The sequence below is a fragment of the Anabrus simplex genome, chromosome 12 (assembly GCF_040414725.1).
Source record: "Anabrus simplex isolate iqAnaSimp1 chromosome 12, ASM4041472v1, whole genome shotgun sequence".
Lineage (NCBI taxonomy): Eukaryota > Metazoa > Arthropoda > Insecta > Orthoptera > Tettigoniidae > Anabrus > Anabrus simplex.
This window is the reverse complement of record NC_090276.1, coordinates 17,542,096-17,569,881: the sequence shown is the minus strand read 5'-3', so window position 1 is coordinate 17,569,881 and position 27,786 is coordinate 17,542,096. Positions and strand designations below refer to the sequence as shown.

Below are 27,786 nucleotides of genomic sequence, written 5' to 3'. Positions count from 1 at the left end.
TTAATTAAGGCCGTGGCCGCTTCCTTTCCCACTCCTACGCCTTTCCTATTCCTTCATTGCCTTAAGACCTATCTGTGTTGGCGCAGTGTAAAGCAAATTGTAATTCAGATTCTTTTGCCTTAAACATTTTTTCTAAGGAGCTTTTGTACTCTAAATTCCCATTCAGATGCTCCCATTTAGTATGCTGTCCCAAATAAAGTACAGATTTAATTGTTAGGAGTGAAGGGGACAACTCCATCAGGCATGCCTGTGTTGAGACTGAAATATTGGTACCGAGCTCGATAGCTGCAGTCGCTTAAGTGCGGCCAGTATCCAGTATTCGGGAGATAGTAGGTTCAAACCCCATGGTTTTCCATGGTTTCCCATTTTCACAGCAGGCAAATGCTGGGGCTGTACCTTAATTAAGGCCACGGCCGCTCCCTTCCCACTCCTAGCCCTTTCCTGTCCCATCGTCGCCATAAGACCTATCTGTGTCGGTGCGACGTAAAGCAACTAGCAACAACAACAACAAAAAATTGTACATTTCCTTGGCCTTCATTTGGTTCATTACTTACAAATGTGTGTCATACAATACAAGGCTATATAGCCTATGTTTTCCATTATGAAGGTTGAGAGGTTTATGAGAAAGTTCATTGCTTAGCTTCAAGAGTAACTTATTGACAAACAAAGTCATCTGTGTTCTCTTTTTGACCCAACAATACAACCAGTACTAGTGAACAACGGCCACTAGACATGAACCTCAGGAAACAGTTGGCTTATCTTGTCAGCGTCCTCATCAAGAACCAGTGTTTTTAGAAATCTAGCACTGTTTATCGATGGTTGCAAGAGGAATTCTATCAACATTGATGATTGATATCCGGAAGGAATTTCAATTGAAGGAGAGCTTCCTTGCTGGGGAGGTGATCCTGAGAAACTATCTTTGTCAGTAATATATTTAAAACCAATTAGGCTCTTCTAATCGTGAAATTACCAGCGTTTCGCCCCAGTGTAGCAGTGGGCTCATAAGTTGGATTGCTACACCTTTCCAAGACACTGGCGACTAGTGCGCCGTTGAGACACCACTACAAGCCTCTTAAGCAGGATAATGCATTGGCAGTGCACTAGGGGGAAGCATGTGCCTCCACTTGTATTAAAAATAAGGTTTCTAAATTATGGTTTCCTTCTGGGAACCTTATTTTTGATAATAAAGGCCTAAGGCTCCTAAATTATGGTTTCCTTCTAGGAAACTTTTTCTAAATTATTATATGAAGGCCAAAGACAGGTATTTATACAAGTGGAGGCACATGCGCAATGTCGCTGCACTGTCCTACATAAGAGAGGCTTTCAGTGGTTTGTCAACAGCGGACTAGCCGCCAGGGGTAGCAATCCAACTGATAAGCCCATTGGCACACTGCGGCGAAACACTGGTAATTTCACGTTTGAAAATGCCTAAAGAGCTTAAATGTTCTTAACATTTGCAGTTGATGAAATTAAATTATGGTTTCCTTCTAGAAACTTTGACATTTGATATTAATACAATTGTTTAAGTATACTGTGTCTTATGGTAAGCCTGATGGGGGTCAGTTTCTGTAATAAAGAATTGTGTGTAAGGTAAAATGAAGCTCTATGATGTTGACCGCACATTCATTCTCCTGGGCTAGAGGATGATAAACGTTGTTCTAATGTGGAAAATTACCTGTTGGTTCAAGCAAGAGCTGGAGATAGTTTGAATAGATAACTTTCAGGCTATAGTCAAGACATAGATACTGGAAATACTTAAGTTGTGTGAAAATTTGTACATGATGATGCTGAATTTAGAACATTAAACTAGTAGTATATCTTGTAATATTTTCTTTCCATGGGATTTCTTTTTGTACTCTTGTTAGTTTGTTTGTTTGTTTGTTTGTTTGTTGGGTAATTATGTTAACTTTATTTCATTATTACACTACTGTAAGTAACCATTGCCACCGGGATATTTCTCATTTGTGATGTATTTGTTAATAATAATAATTATTGTTATTATTGTGTGGACGACTGTTTCATCTCCTCTCCAGTGGTTGGCATTCTAGAAACAGACTGAAACCGATGGACTTGCACTAATGACAATAAGAGTAAGCGAAGCATGCAAGCTTCTTGTTTTAAGTGACAATTGATATCATGATCATAGCCACATGACCTTGAGTTTTACATGGAATGCGAACCATAAGAACGTTCAGTTTCATGTTAAAAATCGTACATTCATTGGCCCAATTATATAAATAAATGAAAAAGCAGTTATGTCACATAGTCCTATAAGGAACCCATCCCACTGTCATGTCTAAAAGCATACCATTATCAATGTGGTAACATTATTATTAGGTGTATGGTATGTAATCATATCTAAAAGACCCAAATATACCAAACAAGAAGAAAAAAATTCAGAAGTCAGGAAGATAAAATCAGAATTTTCTCCTCTATAGGCTCGAGTGGCACATTGCTCTGTGATATGCTTCACCATCTGTCTGTCTGTCTGTCTGTCTGTCTGTCAGTCAGTCAGTCAGACCTGCAATCACTCTGCGGAGGGGTTATCTGGTTCCTTCTTCTTGTTTCTGAATTAAGCCGCCTATGGACCGCATTGAACTGAAGGCTTCTTCTCCCAGAACCTCTTCATCCTTTCACTTCTGATCTTCCTTTCTTCCTCAGATATGACCAGTTTGGATCTACATTTTGGTGCTTTCTCCTGGAATGATTTGATGCTGTCACTTGGCTTCTAAATTCTTTTCTGTTGTGAACCATATCCATTGTAAGTCCACCTTCTATTGCATCTCTTTTTACCTCTTCCACCCACTTTATCGAAGCTTTCAGTCCAGTGATGTACTTGAATATTTTCTTAGTTAGCCGTTTCTCATCCATTCTTTCTGGATGCCCATAGAATTTTAGCCTTCGCTTTTGCATGATGACAGTGATTTTTGCGATGTATTTATAGAGGTCATCATTTTTTCTATTCCTCAACTCCCCATCAGCATTTTTCTGTGGTCCTAAAATTTTTCTTAAGATTCTCCTCTCCTTTTTTTCGAGATCTTGAAGCTCACCTTTTTTATTCATTGTCAGGCTCTCTGAAGCGTAGAGATCCTCTGACTATCACTGTGCTGTAGTGTCTGAGTTTTGCCTTGTAAGATATTGCTCTTTTGTTGTATCTCTTCTGGGTTAACCTGTAAGCCAAATCTAGTTTTCTAATTCTTGCCCTATTCGCCTCTTATCTTGTTCCATTTGAACAAAGAGTCTACACATACACCAGAGTTGGTCCTGATATGATTTAATCTTGACCATTTCCCACATGGATGCTTGAAACCTGGGTCTGTGATTGTGGTTGATGACATATCGTGAAATGCTGGAGGAACAAACAGTTTCCAGTCATGCAACCTATGTTGAACCAGATCGAAGTTTCTGGTGTAGAGGATGTCTTGACTGTAACCTATTGAGGCATACAGCAGTAATGTCAGCATATCGGTGGCCAAACTTATCTTTGTGATCTCTTGACCAAATTACAGTACACACTGTATATATGCAAATAATTTCTGCCATTGAATAATCCTCTCACCCTAACCTAAAGAAATGAAATTTTGAAAAGAAAAAAAAAGGGTTTTTTTTGTTAAGTACACTGATCAGCCAGAACATTATGACCACCTACCTACTTTCGATATAAAGCCGTCCAGGCGATAGCAGCATCAGCTGACGAGGAATGACTGCTAGTCAGACACATGCACGATGCATGTAGTGTCAGTGAGCATGGTGTCCGTGTGTAGAATGGGGGAGGTGTGCGATCTATCCGAGTTTGATTGAGGGCAGATTGTGATGGCCCAGAGGCTCGGCTCGAGCATTACAGAAACTGAGTTATCAGGTGTTTGAGGAGTGCTGTGGTGAGTGTCTTCAACAAGTGGCAAAACCAAGGTGAAACCACATCCAAATGTTGAGGGATTGGGCGGCCAGCCCTCATTACAGATGTCGGACATCGTAGGCTGAGCAGACTGGTAAAACAGGACAGGCAGCGAACTGTGGTGGAATTAACATCTGACTCAAATGCAGGGCAGAGTACAAGTCTGTCTGAACACACAATGTACCGAGCACTCCTAAGGATGAACCTCCACAGCCGAAGACCGATGCATTTGTCAATGTTTACACCATTACATCAGCAACTATGACTGAAATGGGCACCTGACCATCGTCACTGGACGTTGGCGTAGTGGCAGAGCATTGCATGGTCTGATGAATCCCGATACCTTCTTCATCATGCCGATGGGAGGGTGCAAATCTGTCGTTTTCCAGGGGAACAACTCCTTGATACCTGTATTGCGGGGCGGAGACTAGCTGGCAGCGGATCTTTTATGCTCTGGGAAACATTCACGTGAGCATCCATAGGTCCAGTGTAGCTCGTGCAAGGCACCATGACAGCCGAGAAGTATTGTACACCGGTTGCAGACCACATACACCGCTTCACGATGATCATGGTTCCCAACGGCAGTGGCATTTTTCAGTGCGCCATGTCATAAGGCCAGGAGTGTGATGGAGTGGTTCGAGGAACATGGTGGCGAGTTGCAATTGACATGCTGGCCTCCCAACTCGATAGATCTTAACCCGATCGAACACATCTGGGATGTGATTGAACGTAGTGTCAGGGCTCATCGCCCCACTGCCTGGAAATTTGCGGTGACTTGTGTGTGCAGATGTGGTGCCAACTCCCTCCAGCAACTTACCAGGGCCTGATTGCTTTCATGCCAAGACACGTCGCCGCTGTTATCCGTGCCAAAGGTGGACATACTGACTATTAGATAGGTGGTCATAACGTTCTGGCTGATCAGTGTATTAATACAGTAAAAGTCCATTATAGCAAGAATTCATAATGGCTTGAAATGTATTTACTGTAACGGATGTTGTTTCCGATATTTTGATAAAAGATTTTTCTTAAAGAATTAAAAACTTCAGTTAGTTCAAAACTTACGTTTTTCATGGATGATTTTCATACTGCGGCTTACTTGTTAGTTTTTAAATCCGATAGTTGTGAATGGATAAAAATTTCATATTGCTCCATATTGAAGTGAGTTCACTAATATGTTAAAGTATAAAATGGTTCAACCTTTCAATACTATTAAAATAAGAAATTTAAGTTTACATTCCTTTTTAATTAAAATTGGTACTGGTTTCGACCAGTATTTTTGGTCATCATCAGCCGATCACAAATAAGTGTAAAACAATGCACAGTTAAATAAATTGCGAAGTATAAAGAATTCTGTAGGTTGCTGATAGTGAAGCACTAAAATTTCTAGGGAGTACTGTGTGTTGAAAAATAGTCAATCACATGCAGTTTATGAAACACTGTAACACAATGTTATGAAAAAAGTCTAAAATGAAATACGTATTTATCAGCTGCAGTTTATAAGGCATTGTATAATTTTAAGGATCAGCACTGTGTGTCAATCATGAAGACGTCATGGATCAAGAATGTTAGTAAGACATAAGCGTAAGAGAGCACTGTATGGGAAGAGGTCCAGAACCAAATACGTATCTAAATATAGCACGGAGCAAATTCTAGGAAATAGCACTGCTTGTCGATAGATCCAAAAACTTTTGGAAGCACAGTGCCAATCTTCTCTTCAGGAACTTGCTACATAGTACATTTGAGGATTTGATTGGCAACTTCATCATCATTTTTGGATCTATCGATGGGCAGTGTTATTCCCTAAAATTATACAATGCCTCATAAACTGCGATTGAACTCTTCAGAATTTGCTCAGAACCGTACTATATTTGGATACGTATTTGATTTTGAACCTCTTTCCATACATTGCTCTCTTACGCTTATGTCTTACTAACGTTCTTGACCCATGACTTCTTCATGATTGACACGCAGTGCTGATCCTTAAAGTTATACAATGCCTTATAAACTGCAGCTGATAAATACGTATTTGATTTTAGACTTTTTTTCATAACATTGTGTTATAGTGCATGTGATTGACTATTTTTCAACACACAGTACTCCCTAAAGATTTTAGTGCTTCACTATCAGCAATCTTCAGAATTCTTTATACTTAGCAATTTATTTATCTGTGCATTGTTTTACACTTATTTGTGATCGGCTGATGATGACCAAACATACTGGTCGAAACCGGTACCAATTTTAATTAAATAGGAATGTAAACTTACATTTCTTATTTTAATAGTATTGAAAGGTTGAACCATTTTATACTTTCTTTTAACTTGTGAATGTGCATGTTCAGTTTCCGGAGCGATCTAGTCAAATGTTTCCCACTATTTTGATTTTTTCCGCTTGTTATAAGTCTTGATTGGATGGATTGAAATCTCATTATTACCTCTCTGGTGGGCAGGGTGAAAATTCACGACATGGCCAACCTGCAGGAAACTTCTGGCGTACTCACCTTGGAAGAAGAATCCAGCGTTGAGCGTCTTGCGTGGAGTGAGGATGGACAACTCCTTGCAATAACAGGGAGAAGTGGCTCGGTGCATGTGTTTCTCTCTAGGCTCCCAATGGTTTCATCCGTACAAGGTTCTCAGATAGCTGTCCTCACCAGTCTGACCGAGATGACACTGTTTGCATTTGATATAGAGAACAAGGTAGGTTAAGTATCAGAGTTTAGAATTGAGGTTATCCCAAGGAAGGTATGATTGTGGTATGTTTGCTTTCAAAACTGAAAATGAAGAATTTATGTATTTAAGAAATAATTTGATACTGTTCTTGATTTTTTTCAATTACTAGTCATTTGACATTTTTAACACATTGATGGAATGGTAACAAAACAGAAGCAAAAAATGGTGTAGATTTTATATTAAGAGAGGACATTGATGTCATCAGTGAGGTAATATATGTTAATGAAAGAATTATTAAGTTGAACATCTCTGTTAACAAATGTGGGCTGACAGTAGTCCAGGTGTATGCCCCACAGACTGGCTATAACAAAGAGGAAAAAGAACAATTCCGAACTGATTTAGAAGAAGCTATAGAAAGAGAGGAAAATATCATAGTAATGGGAGATCTAAATGCTCAAGTTGGATCAGACAGGCTTGGATATGAAAATGTACTAGGTCCATATGGTTATGGAGACAGGAACCCAGAAGAAGAAAGTCTTCTAGATCTATGTGTAAGGAATGGCTTGAGAATAAACAACAGTTGGTTTCAGAAGCAGCTAAGTCATAAACTAACAAGATACAGTTGGAATGGAGATACTAAAACTCTGATAGATTATTTTATATCAGACAATGAAGCAGGAAAGACGATATGTGATGTCAGAGTTATACCAAGTGAAAGCCTGGACAGTGACCACAGACTTCTCCTCGCAACAATAAAGCACATTGAAATTTATAGACCTCAGAAATACAGGAAACCAAAAATCAAGACATGGGAGCTAAAGAAGGCAGAGAAACAAGTTGAATACACAAAAAAAGTGACCAATAAATTACCATCAGATGCATTACAAGAAGGCAACTTCAAGTGGACTAGATTCAAAGAAAGCATTGTCGGAGCTGGAGTCGAAGTTTGTGGTAAAACTAATAGCAAAATGAAGGCAAAAGAAACTTCTTGGTGGAATGATCGGGTAAAGATTGCTGTGAATGTGAAAAATGAAACCAGGAAAGCCAGAGACAAAGAAATGCAAAAAGGAAGTCAAAGGAATGAATCTAGTGTAAACAAACTGCAGCAGAAATACAGAGATCAGAAGCTACGAGTAAAGAAAATTGTGGCTGAAGAAAAACAGAAAGCTTGGACTGATTTCACAGATAAACTAGAGCAAGACAGCAAAGCTAATTCTAAACTACTTTACCGAACAATTCGAATATAAGAAGAGACAATGAATACATAACAGCAATAGAGGAACCAGATGGTAACATATTTAGAGAAGAGACAGAAATAAGGAAGATCATGAAATCCTATTTTGATAATTTATACAACAGTACTGGGAGAGACTCCAATGATGTAACCACGCAGGTCAGTTTAAGCTGCAATGATGAGCCTGACCAAGAGAGTCCGCCAACATGGAAGGAAGTAGTGACGGCCCTTAATAGTATACCCAAAGAAAGATCAACAGGATTTGATGAAGTCAGTGCAGATATGATCAAAGCAACTGGTGCGGTAGGAATACAGTGGCTTCATAGAGTAATTAATGCAATATGGAAGGATGGGAAAGTCCGAGATGATTGTAAAAAGGGAATGATAATACCTCTCTTCAAAAACGGAAGCCGGAAGAAATGTAGCAATTATAGAGGGATCACTTTATTGTCTCATGGTTTGAAAATATTTGAGAAAATACTTGAAAAAAGGCTAAGGAAAATAATAGAACCACAACTTCAGGAAGAACAATATGGATTCAGAGAACACCGATCAACTACCGATCTCATATTTGCACTTAGAATACTGTTAGAAAAGCATTGGGAGACGGGCAAAGACTTAACACTGGTGTTTTTGGATCTCGAAAAAGCATTTGATAGTGTTCCAATGAAGACTATATGGGAATGCTTAAGAAAGAAAAATGTACCCAAAGGGCTTATCCAGAAAGTTAAATTGCTTTACGAAGACTGCTGCAGTTGCGTACAGATAGGAAACGGTAATTCTGATTGGTTCCAAACCACTAAAGGAGTACTCTTTCACCCTTACTTTTTATCACTGTCATGGATGAAGTCATGAAAGAAATTAAGCAGAAGAACAATATGGACATCACTGCATTTGCATTTGCAGATGATGTAGTAATTTGGGGAAATACAGAGAAGGAAGTCCAAGAGAGGCTGAACACCTAGAATGAACATTTGAAAGCACACGGATTAACAATAAATCGAGAACTGTTACTAATTTCTCGCTATAGCGGATTGATGTTATATCTGATTTTTCATAAATGCAGTGGGGGAGGAACCCACACTCATTAAAATTGGTATGAAACGGCAATCATTTTGTTTAAAACTTGAGTTTTCATAGATTTCCATACTATGGGCTACCCGTTAGTATTCAAGGTTATGAATTTCATTATTGGTTCCGTATTGAATTAAGATTGCATATAATTTTACTTTTTTTTCCTCTCTCTCTAGTGGTTTTACGTCGCACCGACACAGATAGATCTCATGGCGACGATGGGATAGGAAAGGCGTAGGAGTTGGAAGGAAGCGGTTGCAGCCTTAATTAAGGTACAGCCCCAGCATTTGCCTGGTGTGAAAATGGGAAACCATGGAAAACCATCTTCAGGGCTGCTGACAGTGGGATTTGAACTCACTATCTCCCTGATTCAAACTCACAGCCACACGCCTCTAACCACACAGCCAACTCGCCCAGATTTTACAAATTTTATTCCACCTACTCAATACTGTACAATAATTGCAATGTCTATAAATACATTACAATATGTTATCAAGGGACTAGTTTCAACTCTATGTGGGTCATCATCAGCCTAAATAAGATCACTTTTGATTTGCCGATGTCCTAAAACAAAATTACATTGTGAAAATAAAAATTAAAAAAGTGAACTGTGTATGTGGTGCGGTAATATACATATAAAATGGTGGAGTGGATGAAATGTTGATAGATAAAATTATGTTGTACTGATCAATGACAAATAAAATTTCAGGTTTACATATTTTGCAATTAGACTGTAAGAATAGTATCACAACGATTTTTTACAATGCCCCTTTATTAGTGAATACTCTAAAGTAGGACATTAAAAGTGTACTGTAAGATGCTGGTCTGAATACAAAGTCCAGATGCTTCTGTTGAGTTCTATATTTCACGTGCATCTTCACGTAGAAAATTGAATGTTGAACATTGGCGCAGAGCGTGTCTGTCTTGCTTAAGGCCCAATATTTCTGATACAGAAAATAAATGTAGGCAAAACCATGCAACTTCTCATAATATAATGGATTCTTCCTGTGATATGAGGAGAATTCCCAATCCAAGTTGGAACCAGTAAAACCTGATGATGAAAAAATAGAATTAACGCGAGATTTTTTAAAGAAAGGAATGGCGAAAAACAAAGAAAAAAACATTGAGTACTCACCTTGCACGCAGTGTGAACGACTTGGCCGGTAGTGTGCAACTAGAGTAATGTGAATGACAAGGAATAGGAGGGGAGGAAAGCTGGTGAAGGGAGGAGCAACCCAGTGGAGCGGGTGACGTGCGAAGGGAGGGGCGGGGTGTTGGGAAGTGGCTTAAAGCAGGGCCGAAGGGTGGAGGAATGATGGTGATTGTATCGACAAAGGACCTTTAATTAAAGAAATATTTTTGATCCGCTATATTGTTTTTCCTGAAATAAGTAATGAATAAATCAAATAAAATATTGGACTTTTCCGTTATTTCGTTAAGGTTATAGTTATCATTAAAATACTGGTCCAGGTGTATATAAAAGAAGTTCTCGATTATATTAAGCAGAGGGCCCTTGTTAGCTATTTCGAGAATGTCCATGTCTTGTTCAATATTCATGATTTTATGATTGTAATTGACCATATGTTGGCTGATAGCCGAAAATTTATTATATTTGACTGCATTATGTGTTCGGAATATCTTATATTAAAACCTCTTGTGGTTTGCCCTACGTAAGAAATATTAGTGCATGAGTTACATTTGAGCGTGTAAACACTTGATTTTGCGTACCTGTTGATCTTGTTGATATGTGATGTCTTATGTAGAACGTGTCTACTGTTATTATTGTTTTTGAATGCTATTTTTATGCCTTTTCTCTTGAAAATATTAGTGATCCTATGAATTTCGTTATTAAAAGTAAAAGTGGGAAAGGATTCGTATTTCGGTAGTTCTTTCTTAAGTATTGTTTTAGGACAAAATTTATGTTTATTGATTATACCTTCTATGAAGTGGCTACCGAAACCACTTAATTTTGCTATACTGCGAATAGTATTCAATTCAATGAAAAGATCTTTCTTGGCCATGGGTATGTTGAATGCTTGGTGAACTAGGCTATTATATGTTGCTCTTTTATGAGGTTGGGGGCGAGTTGAAACTTGACGAATAGTAACTGCGGATTGGGTACGTTTTCTATAAATTTTATAGGTTAAAGAATCTGGATGTCTTATGATGGTTAGATCTAGAAAGTTGATCATTTGATCTGTTCCTGATTCCAAAGTGAATTTGATATGGGAGTCGATGCTGTTTAGCCCTTGAAGGGTGGTGGGAGCGTCAGTTGATTTTTCATTTATAATTGCTAGAACATCATCAACATACCTGGCCCAGAAGAGGATATTATCGAATTTGTTGTTAATTTTGGTGTGCTCAAGGAAGTCAAGTCCTTCACATTGCGTGCAAGGCAAGTACTCATTCCTTTTCTTCGTTTTTCGTCATTCCTTTCTTTAAAAAATATTGCGTTAATTCTATTTTTTCATCATTAGGTTCTATTGGTTCCAACTTAGATTGGGAATTCTCCTCATATCACAGGAAGAATCCATTATATTATAAGAAGTCACATGGTTTTTTTTTGCCTACATTTATTTTCTGTATCAGAAATATTGGGCCTTAAGCAAGACAGACACCCTCTGCACCAATGTTCAACATTCAATTTTCTATGTGAAGATGCACTCAGTAGAAGCATCTGGACTTTGTATTCAGACTGGCATCTTACATTTTTAATGTGCTATTTTAAAGTATTCACTAAAAAAAGGGCAATATTTTAATCATCATTGTAGAAAATCATTGTGATACTATTCTTACAGTCTAATTCCAACATATGTAAACCTGAAATTTTATTTGCCATTGATCAGTACAACATAATTTTATCTAATCAACATTTCATCCACTCCACCATTTTCTATGTATATTACCGCACCACATACACAGTTCGCTCTTTTAATTTTTATTTTCACAATGTAACTTTGTTTTAGGACATCGGCAAATCAAAAGTATATCTTATTTCGGCTGATGATGACCCACATAGAGTTGAAACTAGTCCCTTGATAACATATTGTAATGTATTTATAGACATTGCAATTATTGTACAGTATTGAGTAGGTGGAATAAATTTTGTAAAATTATATGTTACTCATTAGTATTTTTTCTAATTCCGAGACAGCGTGAACGTGTGTGTTCAATTTCATTCTGAAAAATTGTAGTAGTATCAATCCAATGGCTTCTGTGGTAAACATGTTAGTTGTTTTTTTAAATTCAAACAGCATTATCTAACATTACTTCATCATCATCATCATCATCATCGGGTTGCCCATCCAGCGAGCCGGGTGGGGTGTTTGAAAATGGGCGTCTTCCAAAGTTGCCTATTCAAAAAGATTTTGTTGTCCATGACAGATTCCCAATTCCATCCTCTTCTCTCCACATCTTTCCTCAGTTGGCCCATCCATCTTCTTGGTCTTCCACCTGGTCTTCTGCCTGTTATTCTCTTTTCCAAATAAGCATATGGTAACCTTGTGTTATTCATTCATTTAACATGCCCAAACCATTTAAGTCTGGATGACCTAAGTCTTTCCTCCATCGGTGCGTTTAGACCCAGGTTAGATCGGATCAAATCATTTTTCACATGATCAAGTCGTGTCTTTTGGAGGGCAGTTATAAGAAATTTCATTTCACAGGCTTGAATCCTACTACAATCCTTTGATGTTAGTGTGCAGGTTTACGGAGAATATGTAAGGATGGGAATGAAATATGACTTGTACAGAAGTCCGTTATAACAAGAATTCATAGCGGTGAAACTTTACTCGTTATAGTGGATTAACGTCATATCCGATTTTTCATAAATGTTGTGGGGGAGGAACCCCACACACATTAAAATCGGTATGAAATGGCAATCATTATGTTCAAAACTTGAGTTCGTACATATTTCAAGCATCAGTAGAGCAATGATAAACTTTTTGTTGTAAATTTACATGGAAATATCCTTTCCGAAGTTCAGCCAGACACGAGAAAATACAATGAAACCTTGTTAGTGGATTTCCTCATTAAGACGATTGCTCACTTGTTGTTGTTGTTGTTAGTCGTTTAGTCGCTTTCGACTCTCCGTGACCCCATAGACCAAAGTGCGCCATTTCTTCCTGTCGTATACAATTTTCCGAAGTCTTTCTAAATTGAGAGCCGTGGCTTCCTTGATGTCATCAATCCACCTCATCCGTTGTCGCCCTCTTCTCCTGTTACCATCAGTCTTCCCCAGCATTAAGGTCTTTTCCAGTGAATCATGTTTTCTCATGATATGACCGAAGTACTTTAGTTTTTGCCTGAGTATTTGACCTTCCAGTGAACAGCCTGGGTTGATTTCCTGTAATATGGACTTATTAGATCTCTTCGCAGTCCACGGAACTCTAAGGAGTTTTCTCCAACACCATAGTTCAAATGCATCTATTCTTCGGCGCTCAGCCTTTCTTACTGTCCAGGTTTCGCTTCCGTACATTGCTACTGGGAAGACCATAGCCTTCACTATACGAATCTTCATTCTTAAAGTTACGTCTCTACTCTTGAAAACGTTATCAAGGTTGGCCATTGCCTTCCTCCCAAGGAGCAAGCGTCTCTTAATTTCATGGCTGCAATCGCCATCAGCAGTTATTTTGGAGCCCAAGTAGATGAAACTACGAACAACCTCCATTGTTTCACCATTTATATGCCAGGAGGTGATAGGTTTAGTTGCCATGATCTTTGTTTTCTTGACATTCAACCTTAGTCCAGCTTTTGCACTTTCTTCTTTCACCTTCATTAGTAGATACTTAAGTTGTTCTTCACTTTCTGCCAACAGGGTGGTGTCATCAGCATATCTAAGGTTATTTATATGTATCCCACCAATTTTAGCTCCAGTTTCTGTTTCATCTAATTTGGCATTCCTCATCACATACTCTGCATATAAGTTGAATAAGTAAGGTGACAATATGCAGCCTTGACGTACACCTTTCTCAATCTTGACCCATTCAGTTGTTCCATATAGGGTTCTCACCGTAGCTTCCTGATCAGAGTAGAGATTTCTCATAAGGCAAATAAGATGATCTGGTACTCCCATAGTCTTGAGTACTTGCCACAATTTATTGTGGTCGACACAGTCAAAGGCTTGAGCATAGTCAATAAAGCATAAGTATAGGTCTTTCTGGAATTCTCTTGCTTTTTCCATAATCCAGCGAATATTAGCAATTTGATCTCTGGTTCCTCTGCCTTTGCGGAAACCGGCTTGTTCTTCAGGAGGTTCTCGATCTACATACTGCCGAAGCCTATTTTGCAGGATCTTGAGCATAACCTTACTAGCATGCGATATAAGTGCGATTGTTCGGTAGTTTGAACATTCTTTAGCGCTGCCCTTCTTTGGAATTGGGATGAACACTGAGTTTTTCCAATCTTTTGGCCACTGCTGGGTTTTCCATATTTGCTGACATATTGAATGTAGCACTTTCACAGCATCCTCTCCTAGAATGTTGTAAATTCGCAGTCCCTATTCACTCCATATTAAATCTATATAAAAATACTTCAGTTTATCACATCACAAATTTTCACTATTACCGCTTAGTACAATCACATATTTCCTAGCACTGAAAATGTTCTTTGTCATCCTTGTGAAAGGAACGTGATTTCCAACACAGATTAGAGCCCTCGCAACAGGAGGCGGGTCGGAGAAAGTTGCAAGAAAACGAGACTTGGCCTTGAATTCTTTAACTTTACAGGGTAAAAATACCTCCAGGAAGCAAGCTGTTAGCCTCTGGAAGGTTCAGTTTTGCTCTCCGATTTTCATTGATATTGCTGAATAACCCAGAAAGATTCTTTGTGCTTGTATTTCGCATTCTATTCAAAAGTTAGAAATTTATTCTGTGTTGAGTGATACAGTGAAGGGTAGCGAATATTTTTCGTGTGATAGCCTACGTACGGATTAGGAACATAATCGTGTGAAGTTGACTAGTGTGGTGCATATTTGTGTAGCCCAGTTATAGACTAGAAAAATCGTGATGTCACTAATGAAGACAAAATTAAAATCTAGGAAGTGGACAAGCATCTTTAAATGGTGGTGCGTATATTGAAACTCGCACCTTTGAGTTTTGACTCGAGTCGATTGAAGTGTTGTCGCATTCAAAATGACTGTCAAAGTAATCCTCTCGCACATGACCGAGATTAATCTTCAGATAATTCATGGTGGAAGAGTGTGACTAGAAAACAATGTTTAATAACCCACTGGTCCGAAATGTAAGGCTTCAGCTGACATTTGTTTTACAGAGAATGTGTGTAATCTGCAAATAATCCTCTTTACACTTTTATGGGCCCCAGTACAAGTGGTTCAAGTGTTTTACACACTGTTATTTAATAAGCCCCAGTGGGAAAGGTTTTAGTATTTTTCTTTCGTATTTTTCACACCTTTTAACACATTGCAGGCCGAGTGGCCTTCACCCAAGTGCACAGCCCTCCCGGCCACTTTTTAACTTCCTCCAAACTGGAGTGTATGCATTCAAATAAACTGTCAGAACTTCACTAACCTTTGAAGGAGTAGGCCTACTGTGTATTTTTCTGGTGGCCTTCCTGAATAGTCGTTGAAATGCAGGTAAGTATTTGTTGAAATCTATTTTGCTCATAGTTTTCGGAAATATAGGGGTTTCTGTTAGGGGATTGGTTGGCCAGTAATCTTTTAGACACAATTTCGGCACCTACTCTATCAATATACACAAAGCATTTTTTTTTTTAATTTCCCTGCTAGTGACATTAATCCACTTTAGTGTTTTAGGGGATACATTATGAGAATTTGATTTCTCTTCGTAGTATAAGTTTTTCTGCTCAGCTACATACTGAAAAACATCCTCACCAAACATAAGTCCTGCTGTTTGGCCTATGTTTCCAGGTTCATTAGACCATACCTGTGTACCAGGAGCACCTTCAAAATCTTCTAGCCTAGGTTCACTGTTGTCCATAACCCAGTTGTCAAAAAACACTACATTATTTACAATATTTAGAATATTTACACCTGTAACACAATTATCAGACTCGTTTTGCGCCACGTGAGTTTCACACCTTGAAGATAAGGCTATACTGTATCCTCCTCATCACTTGAAACATTTCCGTTAGAAGATATTTCGTCATTGAACTCTAAATATTCAGTATCACTTGGACATTCGGAGCCTGTATCAGAACATAATTCACGAATCATGCAATCCCTGGGTGCTGTCATCTCGCAGATTGCATGCCTCTTTAAACTTTGTAAATATGTTGTCAGGAAATGCAAAGGAAAGCTATGATATGAAGAATAATCAAAAAGAAATGTGACTATCAATTGTGTAGAACCATACATAACATAATTCTCTCACCCTTGACCTCCAAATAGTTCTGGTATTTCTCAAAAGATAGCACTAAACTTCAGTCTGCTGCTAACACGAGATAACTCGGGGCCGGTCCGCAACGCTCGGCCAGGCAAACACGAGTTTTCTCGGGACCGGTCTGCATTGTTTTAATACTCAGATAGCCTATATCTTTCACTGTACCTGCACTTTTACACGTTGTAAAACGCACGCATATCGGAAAAAGGCAAAAACATACCAAGGTTTACATATCCCTGTTTGATAGTCCTGTTTCATGTACTCAGTAGTACATTTTCTCACTTAACACATTCTCTTTCCTAGTTCCGTGCAGAAACATCCCAATAAAATTTCACTGAATAACCTTATCTCTGAAATCAGTCATCCACTCTGCGCTGTATTTTGATGTGTATCACATTCTTACTTAATTTCAGTACATAGCATGTAAGTTAAGCAATCATTTACTTCAGCCTTTATTTCTAACAGTTAACAACTGTTATTGGCCACATTATTCACGCATTTAAAATACAGAAACATGCTCTCTTTCATTTTCATATTGTGTTTACCGAACTCTCAGTCGATGAATGTTAGTGATCGACTGTGACATTCCCTTCGAGTTCAAATGTCGACAAGAGAGTTTGCTAATGCACATAGCCCAAAAACTATACCAAAGATGATCGATCGCATTTAATATAATCGCTGGAGTGCATAAATATCTATAACAGAAAAAATAACACATGCTAAATTGCTCGTAATAACAAATGTGTCAGTGATAGTGTTGATACAGATGTTGATTCCCATAGGGAACATGAAATGGCCAGGCAGGCATCAATTTTGGAAAAGAGACAGTCTCTCATAGTGCATTGGCACTGCTGGTGGCTTCAAGTAGGCTATGCAATGGCCTCCACGGTATGCACTAGCCTTGCGTCTTGGTGGGTGTGCTAAGTACTGACTGATGAGCCCAACTTAGCACATAGGGGCGAAACGCAGGCAACCAAGAATGAGTTAGCTGGAAAATTTATAATGTCCAATAACGGACCATTATATTAGTGATAGGGTTCTCGCTGTAACTGAAGGATAATAGTTTAATATAGGAATTTTCAAGGGACAGAAAAACAGAGTTCTCGCTATATGCCGTACTCGCAATAGCGGACTCCTACTGTATAAGTATTGTAAAACTGTTTATTGTTAGCATAATTGCGTCAGTTACATCAGAGTTTAAATGTTTAGCTTGACTGCCATGTAGTGTCATGCGCAAGTGGTGTCTGGATTAGGGTGTAATCACATGCGAGCATTCGATTCCGCATGTTGTCACGAACCCGTATGGCACTCCACAGCAACCGAGTAGTAAGCCCTGGTGTTACATGACTACAAACGAGCAGTAGAACACTAGAAGTTCAAATTATTCTGTTATATATTGTTCGTCATCATCATTTTCATTTCCCCTTGTCCAGCTCCTGCCAGGTCGGGTGTTGATGGCACTTCTCCACTGTTGCCTCTCCTTCCACCACTCTTCATTGATTGTATTCCAGTCTAGTTTTTTTTTTTTTTCCTTTCTTTTACTGGGGGACTATGGAATTAAAGGTAGATTATTAAAATCAATCAAAGGCATTTATGTTGACAATTGGGCTTCAGTGAGAATTGATGGTAGAATGAGTTCTTGGTTCAGGGTACTTACCGGAGTTAGACAAGGCTGTAATCTTTCACCTTTGCTGTTCGTAGTTTACATGGATCATATGCTGAAAGGTATAAAATGGCAGGGAGGGATTCAGTTAGGTGGAAATGTAGTAAGCAGTTTGGCCTATGCTGACGACTTGGTCTTAATGGCAGACTGTGCCGAAAGCCTGCAGTCTAATATCTTGGAACTTGAAAATAGGTGCAATGAGTATGGTATGAAAATTAGCCTCTCGAAGACTAAATTGATGTTAGTAGGTAAGAAATTCAACAGAATTGAATGCCAGATTGGTGATACAAAGCTAGAACAGGTCGATAATTTCAGGTATTTAGGTTGTGTGTTCTTCCAGGATGGTAATATAGTAAGTGAGATTGAATCAAGGTGTAGTAAAGCTAATGCAGTGAGCTCGCAGTTGCGATCAGCAATATTCTGTAAGAAGGAAGTCAGCTCCCAGACGAAACTATCTTTACATCGGTCTGTTTTCAGACCAACTTTGCTTTACGGGAGCGAAAGCTGGGTGGACTCAAGATATCTTATTCATAAGTTAGAAGTAACAGACATGAAAGTAGCAAGAATGATTGCTGGTACAAACAGGTGGGAACAATGGCAGGAGGGTACTCGGAATGATGAGATAAAGGCTAATTTAGGAATGAACTCGATGGATGAAGCTGTACGCATAAACCGGCTTCGGTGGTGGGGTCATGTGAGGCGAATGGAGGAGGATAGGTTACCTAGGAGAATAATGGACTCTGTTATGGAGGGTAAGAGAAGTAGAGGGAGACCAAGACGACGATGGTTAGACTCGGTTTCTAACGATTTAAAGATAAGAGGTATAGAACTAAATGAGGCCACAACACTAGTTGCAAATCGAGGATTGTGGCAACGTTTAGTAAATTCTCAGAGGCTTGCAGACTGAACGCTGAAAGGCATAACAATCTATAATGATAATGTATGTATGTATGTATGTATGTATGTATGTATGTTTCTTTTTTTTCTTTTTCTTTTTTTCCCTTTTCATATACTGTTCTTGACAGAGTCCGTCCATCTTGCCTTGGGCTTCCCTCTCGCCCTCTCGCCCTCTTTCCTTCTATCTTAGCCTCCAACACTTGTTTTGGCATCCTTCCCTCCTCCATCCTCATAACATGTCCGGACGATCTCGATTTATTCCTCTCCACCCTATCACTTAGTTTTTACCCCCATCTCTTTTTTTACCTCAACATTTCTTACTCTGTCTCTCCTTGTCTTCCCTCAGGAACTTCATCTCACTGGCCTGAATTTTACTCTCATTTTTTTCTGTCAAAGTCCAAGTCCCTGATGCATATGTTAATATAGGGGTGTACCGGGCAAGTTGGCCGTACGGTTAGGGGCGCACAGCTGTGAGCTTGCATCCGGGAGATAGTGGGTTCGAACCCCACTATTGGCAGCCCTGGAAATAGTTTCCCATTTTCACACCAGGCACCTTAATTAAGACCACGGCCGCTTCCTTCCCAGTCCTAGCCCTTTCCTATCCCGTCGTCACCATAAGACCTATCTGTCTCGGTGTGACATAAAGCAAACAGTAAAAAAAAAAAAAAAATATAGGGGTGTAGTACATTGTGTACATTATCTCTTTACATTTCATAGGAACTCTTCTGTTCCACACCAGGTTCCTCACATTCTGGTAGATTATATTTCCTGCTTGTACCCTTCTGCTGTCCAACTTTGCATTATTTCACTTCCCAAACATTTTAAGTATTCAACAACCTCAAGGTTTTGTTCCCTGATGCTAACAATTCCTTTTCCTTCTCTTTTGCCTCTGAATATGTACTGTAAATAGAAGAGATTGAAATCTGTCTAGAGAAGAAAATAATGAAGAGATACTGAAATTTTTTTGTAAATTTCTCGTTGCATGTATTATAAATTCATGTAAATTATGATGAAGTTCTGTTTCGTATAATTAACGTATTGAAATACAAGCCATATTACCAACTGTAAAAGTTGTGAAATAAAGGATAATAATAATATTTTGGACATCTACTCAGGACACTAGAAAACAGGTTCAAACAAGAGAATTATAGAAAAATTATGGAATGGTAAGTGCAACATTATATGGATTACAGAAATCAAGGAGGATATGAGGGAACTACAAATTACAACAGAAGATTTAAAACACAAAACAGACAAAATCAAGATACTCACAGACAAACAAATTAGACTACAAACCAAGCTCAAATGACGAACAATAAGACGGATGATTTCAGACAAAGCAAGGAAGTTAAGATCCAAGAAAATGAAGAAATAGTGGGCTGGTAGAAAACTAAAACACCCTTTTTATAAAACTGACTGAAGTGGTCCAATGAAGGCTATAAAATGGAAATAATAATAACAATAATAGTAGTAATAATACCGTATTTACGTGAATAATACCCGCACATTTTTAAAAAAAATTTGAGGCACGAAATTGGGATACTTTATTTGCGTCAATGTTGGCATTTTTTTTTTTCAAAATCAGCCTTTCTAAATTTAGGGTGCGGGATTATTCGGTGGCGGGTATTATTCGCGTAAATACGGGCGAATAATACCCGCACATTTTTAAAAAAATTTGAGGCATGAAATTGGAATACTTTTTTTGCGTCGATGTTGGCTTTTTTTTTTTTTTTTCAAAATGAGCCTCCCTAAAGTTAGGGTGCGGGGATTATTCGCGTAAATAGGGTATTATAATGCCCTCTTTTAGCATGTGCAAGCATTTTGATTCAACACCCTTTCGGCTGCCTGAGTGTCACTGTTGGTTTTCCATCTTACTCTGCCATCTCTATTTGGTGATTATTGGTTGAGTATTTTAATTCAATATTTGAGGCAAACATCCAATGTGTCACCAGAGATATCTTATATGGTGCCATTATACAGCGTGGAGTACTAAATGGATTTTTTACTGCCCTTTAAAAAGCGACTTCCTCTGCTGGATTTCAACCTGTGATATTGGCATGCAGAGGTTGATACACTCCCACTGAACCATAATAGGGGTTTCAGAACTATCAAAGTGTTCAACATATTTTACAGAAGGTCGTTCAGGATCTCTGATGACGAGTTAGAAGGCCGCTGATGGCGCTGTTATCAACATGAGCACGTCAAACTGAGAGTGATGATTCACGTCAGAATTGAGAACGTGTGGGTAGAATTTCGTGTCATTAGCTGCAACGATGCTGATGTGGACTGACCCTTACTTGGAGGGCTAGATAACAGCCCTTTCCGATCCTAAAGGTAGCTATTCTTCAATCTAAGGAATGTGCAAGAAGCCTGATTTCTTGATATCAAGGAGCGGAATCAGTGCTGTATTGAATAAAAAAAGGCAAAGGCCGAGTGGGCTTAATTCCAGAGGGGGAAAAAACAGGCAAATCCATGACCAGCCAGCAGCCGTACACCAGAAGTGGTGAGGAAAGTGAAGGCCCTTGTCTCAGGTAGTAACCTGCCCAACAAAGGACTATTGCATGTAAGTTGGGGATGTCTGTTTCAACAGTTAATACCATAATCAACAAGGGCCTTAATTATAAAAGTGACATAAGTGCCGAATTCACAAGCTGTTGCCTTATCGCAATTCAGAACGTCGCACTAACGCAAGAAAGCTGTATGAGGGCTGTCTGGTAGGGGACAGATGGAAAAATGTGGGGACATTAGATAAAGCATATGCGTACCTTAATGACTGTAAGAAACCCCGCTCGATTTACTACCACCCTAGGTAAGGGCAGGTAAGGGTTATTCTGCCCGAAGGCAGGTCCGAACCTCAGCAGAGGTGTTCCTGAGCCGGAGTTTACATGCGGTAGGGTGGCCAGTTCCTTTCCGCTCCTCCATTCCCTTACCCCCCCACCAACAGCGCGTGGCAACCCATCCAACTCCTGACCACGCCCAATGTTGCTTAACTTCGGAGATCTCACGGGATCCGGTGTTTCAACACGGCTACCACCCTAGAGACAAAAAAATACAAATTAAAAAAATGAATGATCGAATATTGTATAAAGAATGCCAGGAAGGTTTTCCAAGGAGTTTCATGATCATCGCTGGATACTTCTTAAATGGCAATTTAACCATTTGCTGTGTCACTAATAATGTGAAGGTGAACTGTGCATACTATCAGCAAAAGGTTTTTTAACACCCATTTACAACACAGATATCCCAGCACTGTATGTTGGTGTGAAAAATCAGGTGTGGGTACATCAAGATTAAGCATCCAGCCACACCTCTCATTCGACTCGTCTGTTCTTTGAGAGAATGGAGATGGAAATTGGAATCCATGCATTCCCTTTTACTGAAATTCCAGTGAAGTCACCCATTGACTTCTGTGCATTTGGACTCCTATAAATGGCCTTAGGAAATAGACGTCCACACACTATCAGTGGCCTCTGAAAAGCCTGTCAGGAGGCGTGGGATAAGATAGACATGCGAAAAAGTCTGCTGTATTGGAAATTACATTGTCAGTCTATGGCTATAAATGCTGGCTTTCCAACTGAGCATGATTGTTGGTGGAGACATGGCTTTTCATAAGCTAATTGTCCTTCAAACACCGTCCCCAGAGATCCCAGATTTTTCTTCAAGATACAATCCTGTTATGAGAACAGTTTGTATTTTCCTTGTTATTCTTCTCTTTGTCATGTGTTTATATTCTTCCTATTTCATTTTTTGTTTATGTCTTGTTGTAGAACAAGCCACCTCCTAGTATGATCCTGGAACTGATTGTAGAGCCAAGCTTTCTAGCCCTTGGTCCATATCACTGTGCAGCTGGTATGAACAATCATGCCTGGTACTATGACCTAACTCGTCAGAATCCTGCCAACGGCCAGCCAGTACTGCTGAGAGACCGTGAGTATCTTGGGACCATCACCAGTCTTCGGCTGAACACAGACTACGCATCGGCTCTGTACGAGGGCAAGATTCAGCTACATATGGTAAGAGAATAAGAAATTGATGTTAAAATAATTTTTTTTTACTATTATGAACCATACAACTATAGAGGTATTCCATCTTTGACTGCATGTATAAGATTTTCTCTAAGATACTATATAATCAGATTAAAGAACAACTTGATCAAGAGTTAGGTGAATACCAGGGAGGCTTCAGACCTTGTTGAAGCTGCTCTGAACAAATAATGATTTTGAAGCTAGTCATGGTATATTTCAGAAAACGAAACAAGCCCCTTTCAGTAACGTTTGTAGATTTCAAGAAAGCTTACGACTCCATCCACAGACCATCATTATTAAAAAAATTTAAGACATTTCGGACTTCACCCATAGCTAATCAAATTGACTGAACTTAGAAACTAATACAATATTTAAAATTAAGTTCAGAAGAGAACTTTCTGAACCATTCTTGTTACAACTTGTTTAAGACAGGGTGACGGATTCTCACCTCTTCTTTTTAACTTTACACTAGAATGCGTTACGAGGGAATGGTACAAGAACAACTCGAAAAATATAAAAATTGGAACCCAGAAGGATAATATACATTTCAGTTGTCTAGTATTTGCTGATGATCTAGCTCTTCTGACCAATGATATTCAGAAAACAAAACAACAAATAAAATCTTTACAGAAAATAGCTCAAAATATTGGTTTGTGAATTTCATCTGAAAAAATAGAGATTATGCATAATCAACTTCTGCTTCCAAACAAAATTAAGCTAGGAGACCGAGAAATAAAAATTTAAATATCTAGGTGAAATAATCATATATAACCTGAACGAGAAACCAGCATGGAAAAATAGAATAGATAAACTGGTTAGAACACAGCATGTTACCAAGAATACATATAATGAAAGTGTCTCTCAATAGCAACCTAATTGAAACACTACAAGACAGTCACCCAGCCACAAATTACATATGCATGTGAAACATTCAAAAAAAGAAAAAAAAAAAAAAAAAACACAGTTGCAGTAGATAGATTATTCAAGTTAGAAAGGAGAATAGTGAGAACCTGTTTAATTGAAAATTATCAAGTAAACGGAATCTGGAGACTAGCTTCCAATGAAACAGTTTATAAAGAAATAGAACCTGTGACTGGCACAATGAAAAAGAAATGAATATCATTCTTAGGGCAACCAGAAAATAGAATCAGTAGAAAAATAATAGAAAAATTATGGAAGAGTAAGAGTAGGAATGATATTAGATGGATCACAGAACTTAAAGAAGACATGAGAGAGTTGCATATTACAATAGAAGATTTAAAATACAAAACAAATACACTCAACACATTTAAAGACAAACACACTAGACTACAGACAATAATCATTTGGAGTAATGAAACAAAATATTTCTGTTGCCTGAATATTCGCGGCATCGCCATCAGGTCCGATTTCTTGATATCTGCATTCAATTGTATCACTGTTGTCACTAAAATTATCTTTGTTGATATGTTATTCACTGACTAAAAATTCACCTCCACCCCTACTCAACGATTCTGTGTCACTTTCATCGCCTGTATTCAGCTCAGTTTCAATATCCGCAGTATTCAATGCAGCCATGTTTACGAACGAAACAGCTGACCCGCACTTGTGGATGTTCAAGACAGTTGCCTAGGCAATGTCAAGACAGATTATCGCTTTTCTTTTATTTCCTAAGCCTTGTAGATTGTTCTGCATGTTCATAAATGCTTTATAAACACTTCACTGCTGAAAAACTGACAAAAATGTTGCATAGATCGCAGGCGTGTGCAGATAATGCAGCCGGGCGCTTTCGGACTCTAAGGACCGGAAGGCAAGGTGAACAGACGGGCACTAAATGCAGGAAAGAATTAAGAAGGGTTTTCATGGTTTTAATTTTATTCTTGTTCTTAGCATCTGCTTGCATTATTATACATAAATTTAGAGTAACAATCAAAATCTTTTGTTAATTTTTTTTTTCAGTGCATGTGTACTGGTAATAAACCATAAACGAGGTTAAAATGTTAAATTCAGGGGCTCACAGGTGCCGTCCCGATCGGGCACTTGCAATTGTTTAGCCTTTTGAGGAGATTTGGTGCGAGAACTTCAAGCCACATACCGTACGTTTACTTACTTTCACTACGTCAAAGTCTGTTCTGTGTTAGTGTCTGTGAAAATGATGCAACCAGGAAGCTGGCTGGCTGCAGACCCGAAACTGAACATCGTAGCCCGCCACCACTGAGTTCGGCCTCCGAACATGGCTCCCGCCCAGCTACACAGGCAACAGCTCCGTCCACCATCCATCAGCACATCTCGCTACTGAAATACATTTCAGTGCCAAATAATTTGTTTGAATGATCAATTTCACCTTGGTACTACTACGTAAAATCGTCACATATTGCGTCATTTTGTAAGTGTTCTGTGCGGTGTAGCGGACAAAATTGGATGACATCATTGTATTACCAAAGAGTCTCTTGGGATACCATGGTTAATTTACCCGCACTAGTATGCATGCAGTTAGTATAAGAATTAAATTTCACGTGACCTAGCAAATGGCTGTTGTTGGACCGGCGTAGCTTTTAATAAATACCTATATGGCTGGTCCAGTCTGTCCCCCATGGCAGCTAATGTGTTAATGTGTGTGCTGCACTGCTGTGAACTTTCTTCAAGTTTGTAACCTGTTGTGTTGTTCTTTCTTCACTTGTCATATAAAAGGAACATTCATTTGCTGACAGCGTGTTAATATTATGGCTTAAAAATTGAGAAAGCTGTTTTTACTTCTCTTTATTTCTGTACATTAGGCTATTTTCCACCGACATAGTTACCACCAGCACATTGTCAGAGATCGGCTCTAAGAAGGTTAAGACTGATAGTAGTAGAAAGAGTGTCAACTTCTTATTGTTGTCATTATTATTATTATACAAAATGTTGCATTTTCTTCTCTTTGCAGATTGAACCTGCCAATGGTGATAACGAAGACCGTGAAATAAAGCTATTTCCTGACCAGAACACACTGGAATTAAATATAACTTGTCATGCACTGACAACAGACTTCTTGATATATGGTACTGATGTAAGTATCTCTAATTCTCTTCTGTAACTGATAGTTCACCTGCCATATTACCAGCCTATATCTTGAGTTGCTTTTCCCCAGAATAGTCGGCTACATTTACTTGTGTCAGTGATCGCTGTTAATGGTATTTGGCTGCAAATATCTATATATATAAAATAAGAGTTTTGTCTGTACATTGCTCAGAATTTGAAAAGAATGGTATTTCTGTATCGGTCATGTCCACAGTAACAAGAAAATGCACTTTTTACTTTTCCGTAATGTCTGTCTGTATGTATGTATGTGTGTATGTATGTATGTATGTATGTATGTACACGCATCACTAGAAAACGGCTAAAGAGAAATTAATGAAAATTGGTATGCAAAGCCGGGGATTAAGTCGCTACAATCTAGGCCATAAATAATTTTTTCATGCGGACGGAAATGGTAGTTTAGGGGAAGGCATAAAATTTAATTTTCAAATATTTATGTTATTAGTGGTCCTATCTTAATAAAAATTGGTATGGAAAGTCAGAAAATAAGTCGCTACAATCTAGGATATAAATAATTTTATTCACGCTGAGTGCAATGGTAGTTTAGGGGAAGGCCTAAAATTTAATTCTCAAATATTTACATTATTAGTGGTCGTATCTTAATGAAAATCTGTAAAACAAAGTCGGGGAATAAGTCAATACAATATAGGCTATAAATAATTGTACTCACGCTGAGTGAAATGGTAGTTTAGGGGAAGGCCTAAAATTTCATTCTCAAATATTTGTTATTAGTGGTCATATGTTAATGCAAATCGGTAGCCAAAGTCGGGCAATAAGTCGCCACAATCGAGACTATAAATAATTCTATTCACGCTAAGTATAATGGTACTTAAAGGAAGGCTTAAAATTTTATTCTCAAATATTTATGTTATTAGTGGCCCTTTCTTAATTAAAATCGGTATGAGAAGTCATGGAATAAGTCGCTATAATCTAGGCCACAAATAATTTTATTCACGCTGAGTGAAATGGTAGTTAAGGGGAAGGACTGAAGTTTAATTCTCAAATATTTGATATTAATAGTCGTATCGATGAAAGTTATACGGGATTAAATTTCCGATCATTTATGTCTTATAAATTATTTTTTTGCTATTGGCTTTACGTCGCACCGACACAGATATGTCTCATAGTGACGATGGGACAGCAAAGGACTAGAACTAGGAAGGAACCGGCCATGGCCTTAATTGAGGTACAGCACCAGCATTCGCCTGGTGTGAAAATGGGAAACCACGGAAAACCATCTTCAGGGCTGCCGACAGTGGGGTTTGAACCCACTATCTCCCGAATACTGGATACTGGCCACACTTAAGTGACTGCAGCTATCGAGCTCGGTAAAAATTTTTACCGTACCGGCTATCATCACAGAGATATTCATGAATTTGGATTTTTGTTACTAAGTCCATATCAGCGCCAAGTCACGAGAAAATGGGTAAACAGATTTGAATGAAAATCGGTATGTAAAGTCAGAGAATAAGGAACTACAGTCTACGCTATACATAATTTTATAAGACGCATCGAAGAGTTGAAAGAAAACTAAATGTGAGGGCCTACAATATAAAAAACTCATAAAATTGATCAACAATAACATTACATTGACCATTGTTTGTTGTGATATGCTTTATGTCTTCTGTTGCCACTCATCTCTAAATAATAGGACTACTGCTGCGTACCGAGTATTTTTTAAAAATTTGTTTTATGTTGCACCGACACAAATAGGTCTTATGGCGACGATGGGATAGGAAAGGTCCAGGAGTGTGAAGGTACAGCCCCAGATTTTTTCTGGTGAAAAAATGGGAAACCGTGGAATACCATCTTCAGGTCTACCGACAGTAGGGTCGATCCTCTATATCCCGGATGCAGGCTCACAGCTTTGCATCCCTAACCACATGGCCAACTCGCCTGGTCGTACCGAGTGTAACA

The 27,786-nt window shown here is 38.6% G+C and overlaps 1 protein-coding gene across 1 annotated transcript in view; it reads left to right on the top strand.

Annotated features, from left to right (window-relative positions):
- Window positions 1-27,786, top strand: part of Oseg6 (intraflagellar transport protein Oseg6) — a 152,642-nt gene that overhangs the window by 26,004 nt on the left and 98,852 nt on the right. Inside the window, exons 7-9 of the mRNA XM_067156768.2 lie at window positions 6,342-6,588; window positions 22,555-22,800; window positions 25,718-25,840. Coding sequence (XP_067012869.2) covers window positions 6,342-6,588; window positions 22,555-22,800; window positions 25,718-25,840 — 616 coding nt within the window. The remainder of the gene's footprint in view (window positions 1-6,341; window positions 6,589-22,554; window positions 22,801-25,717; window positions 25,841-27,786) is intronic.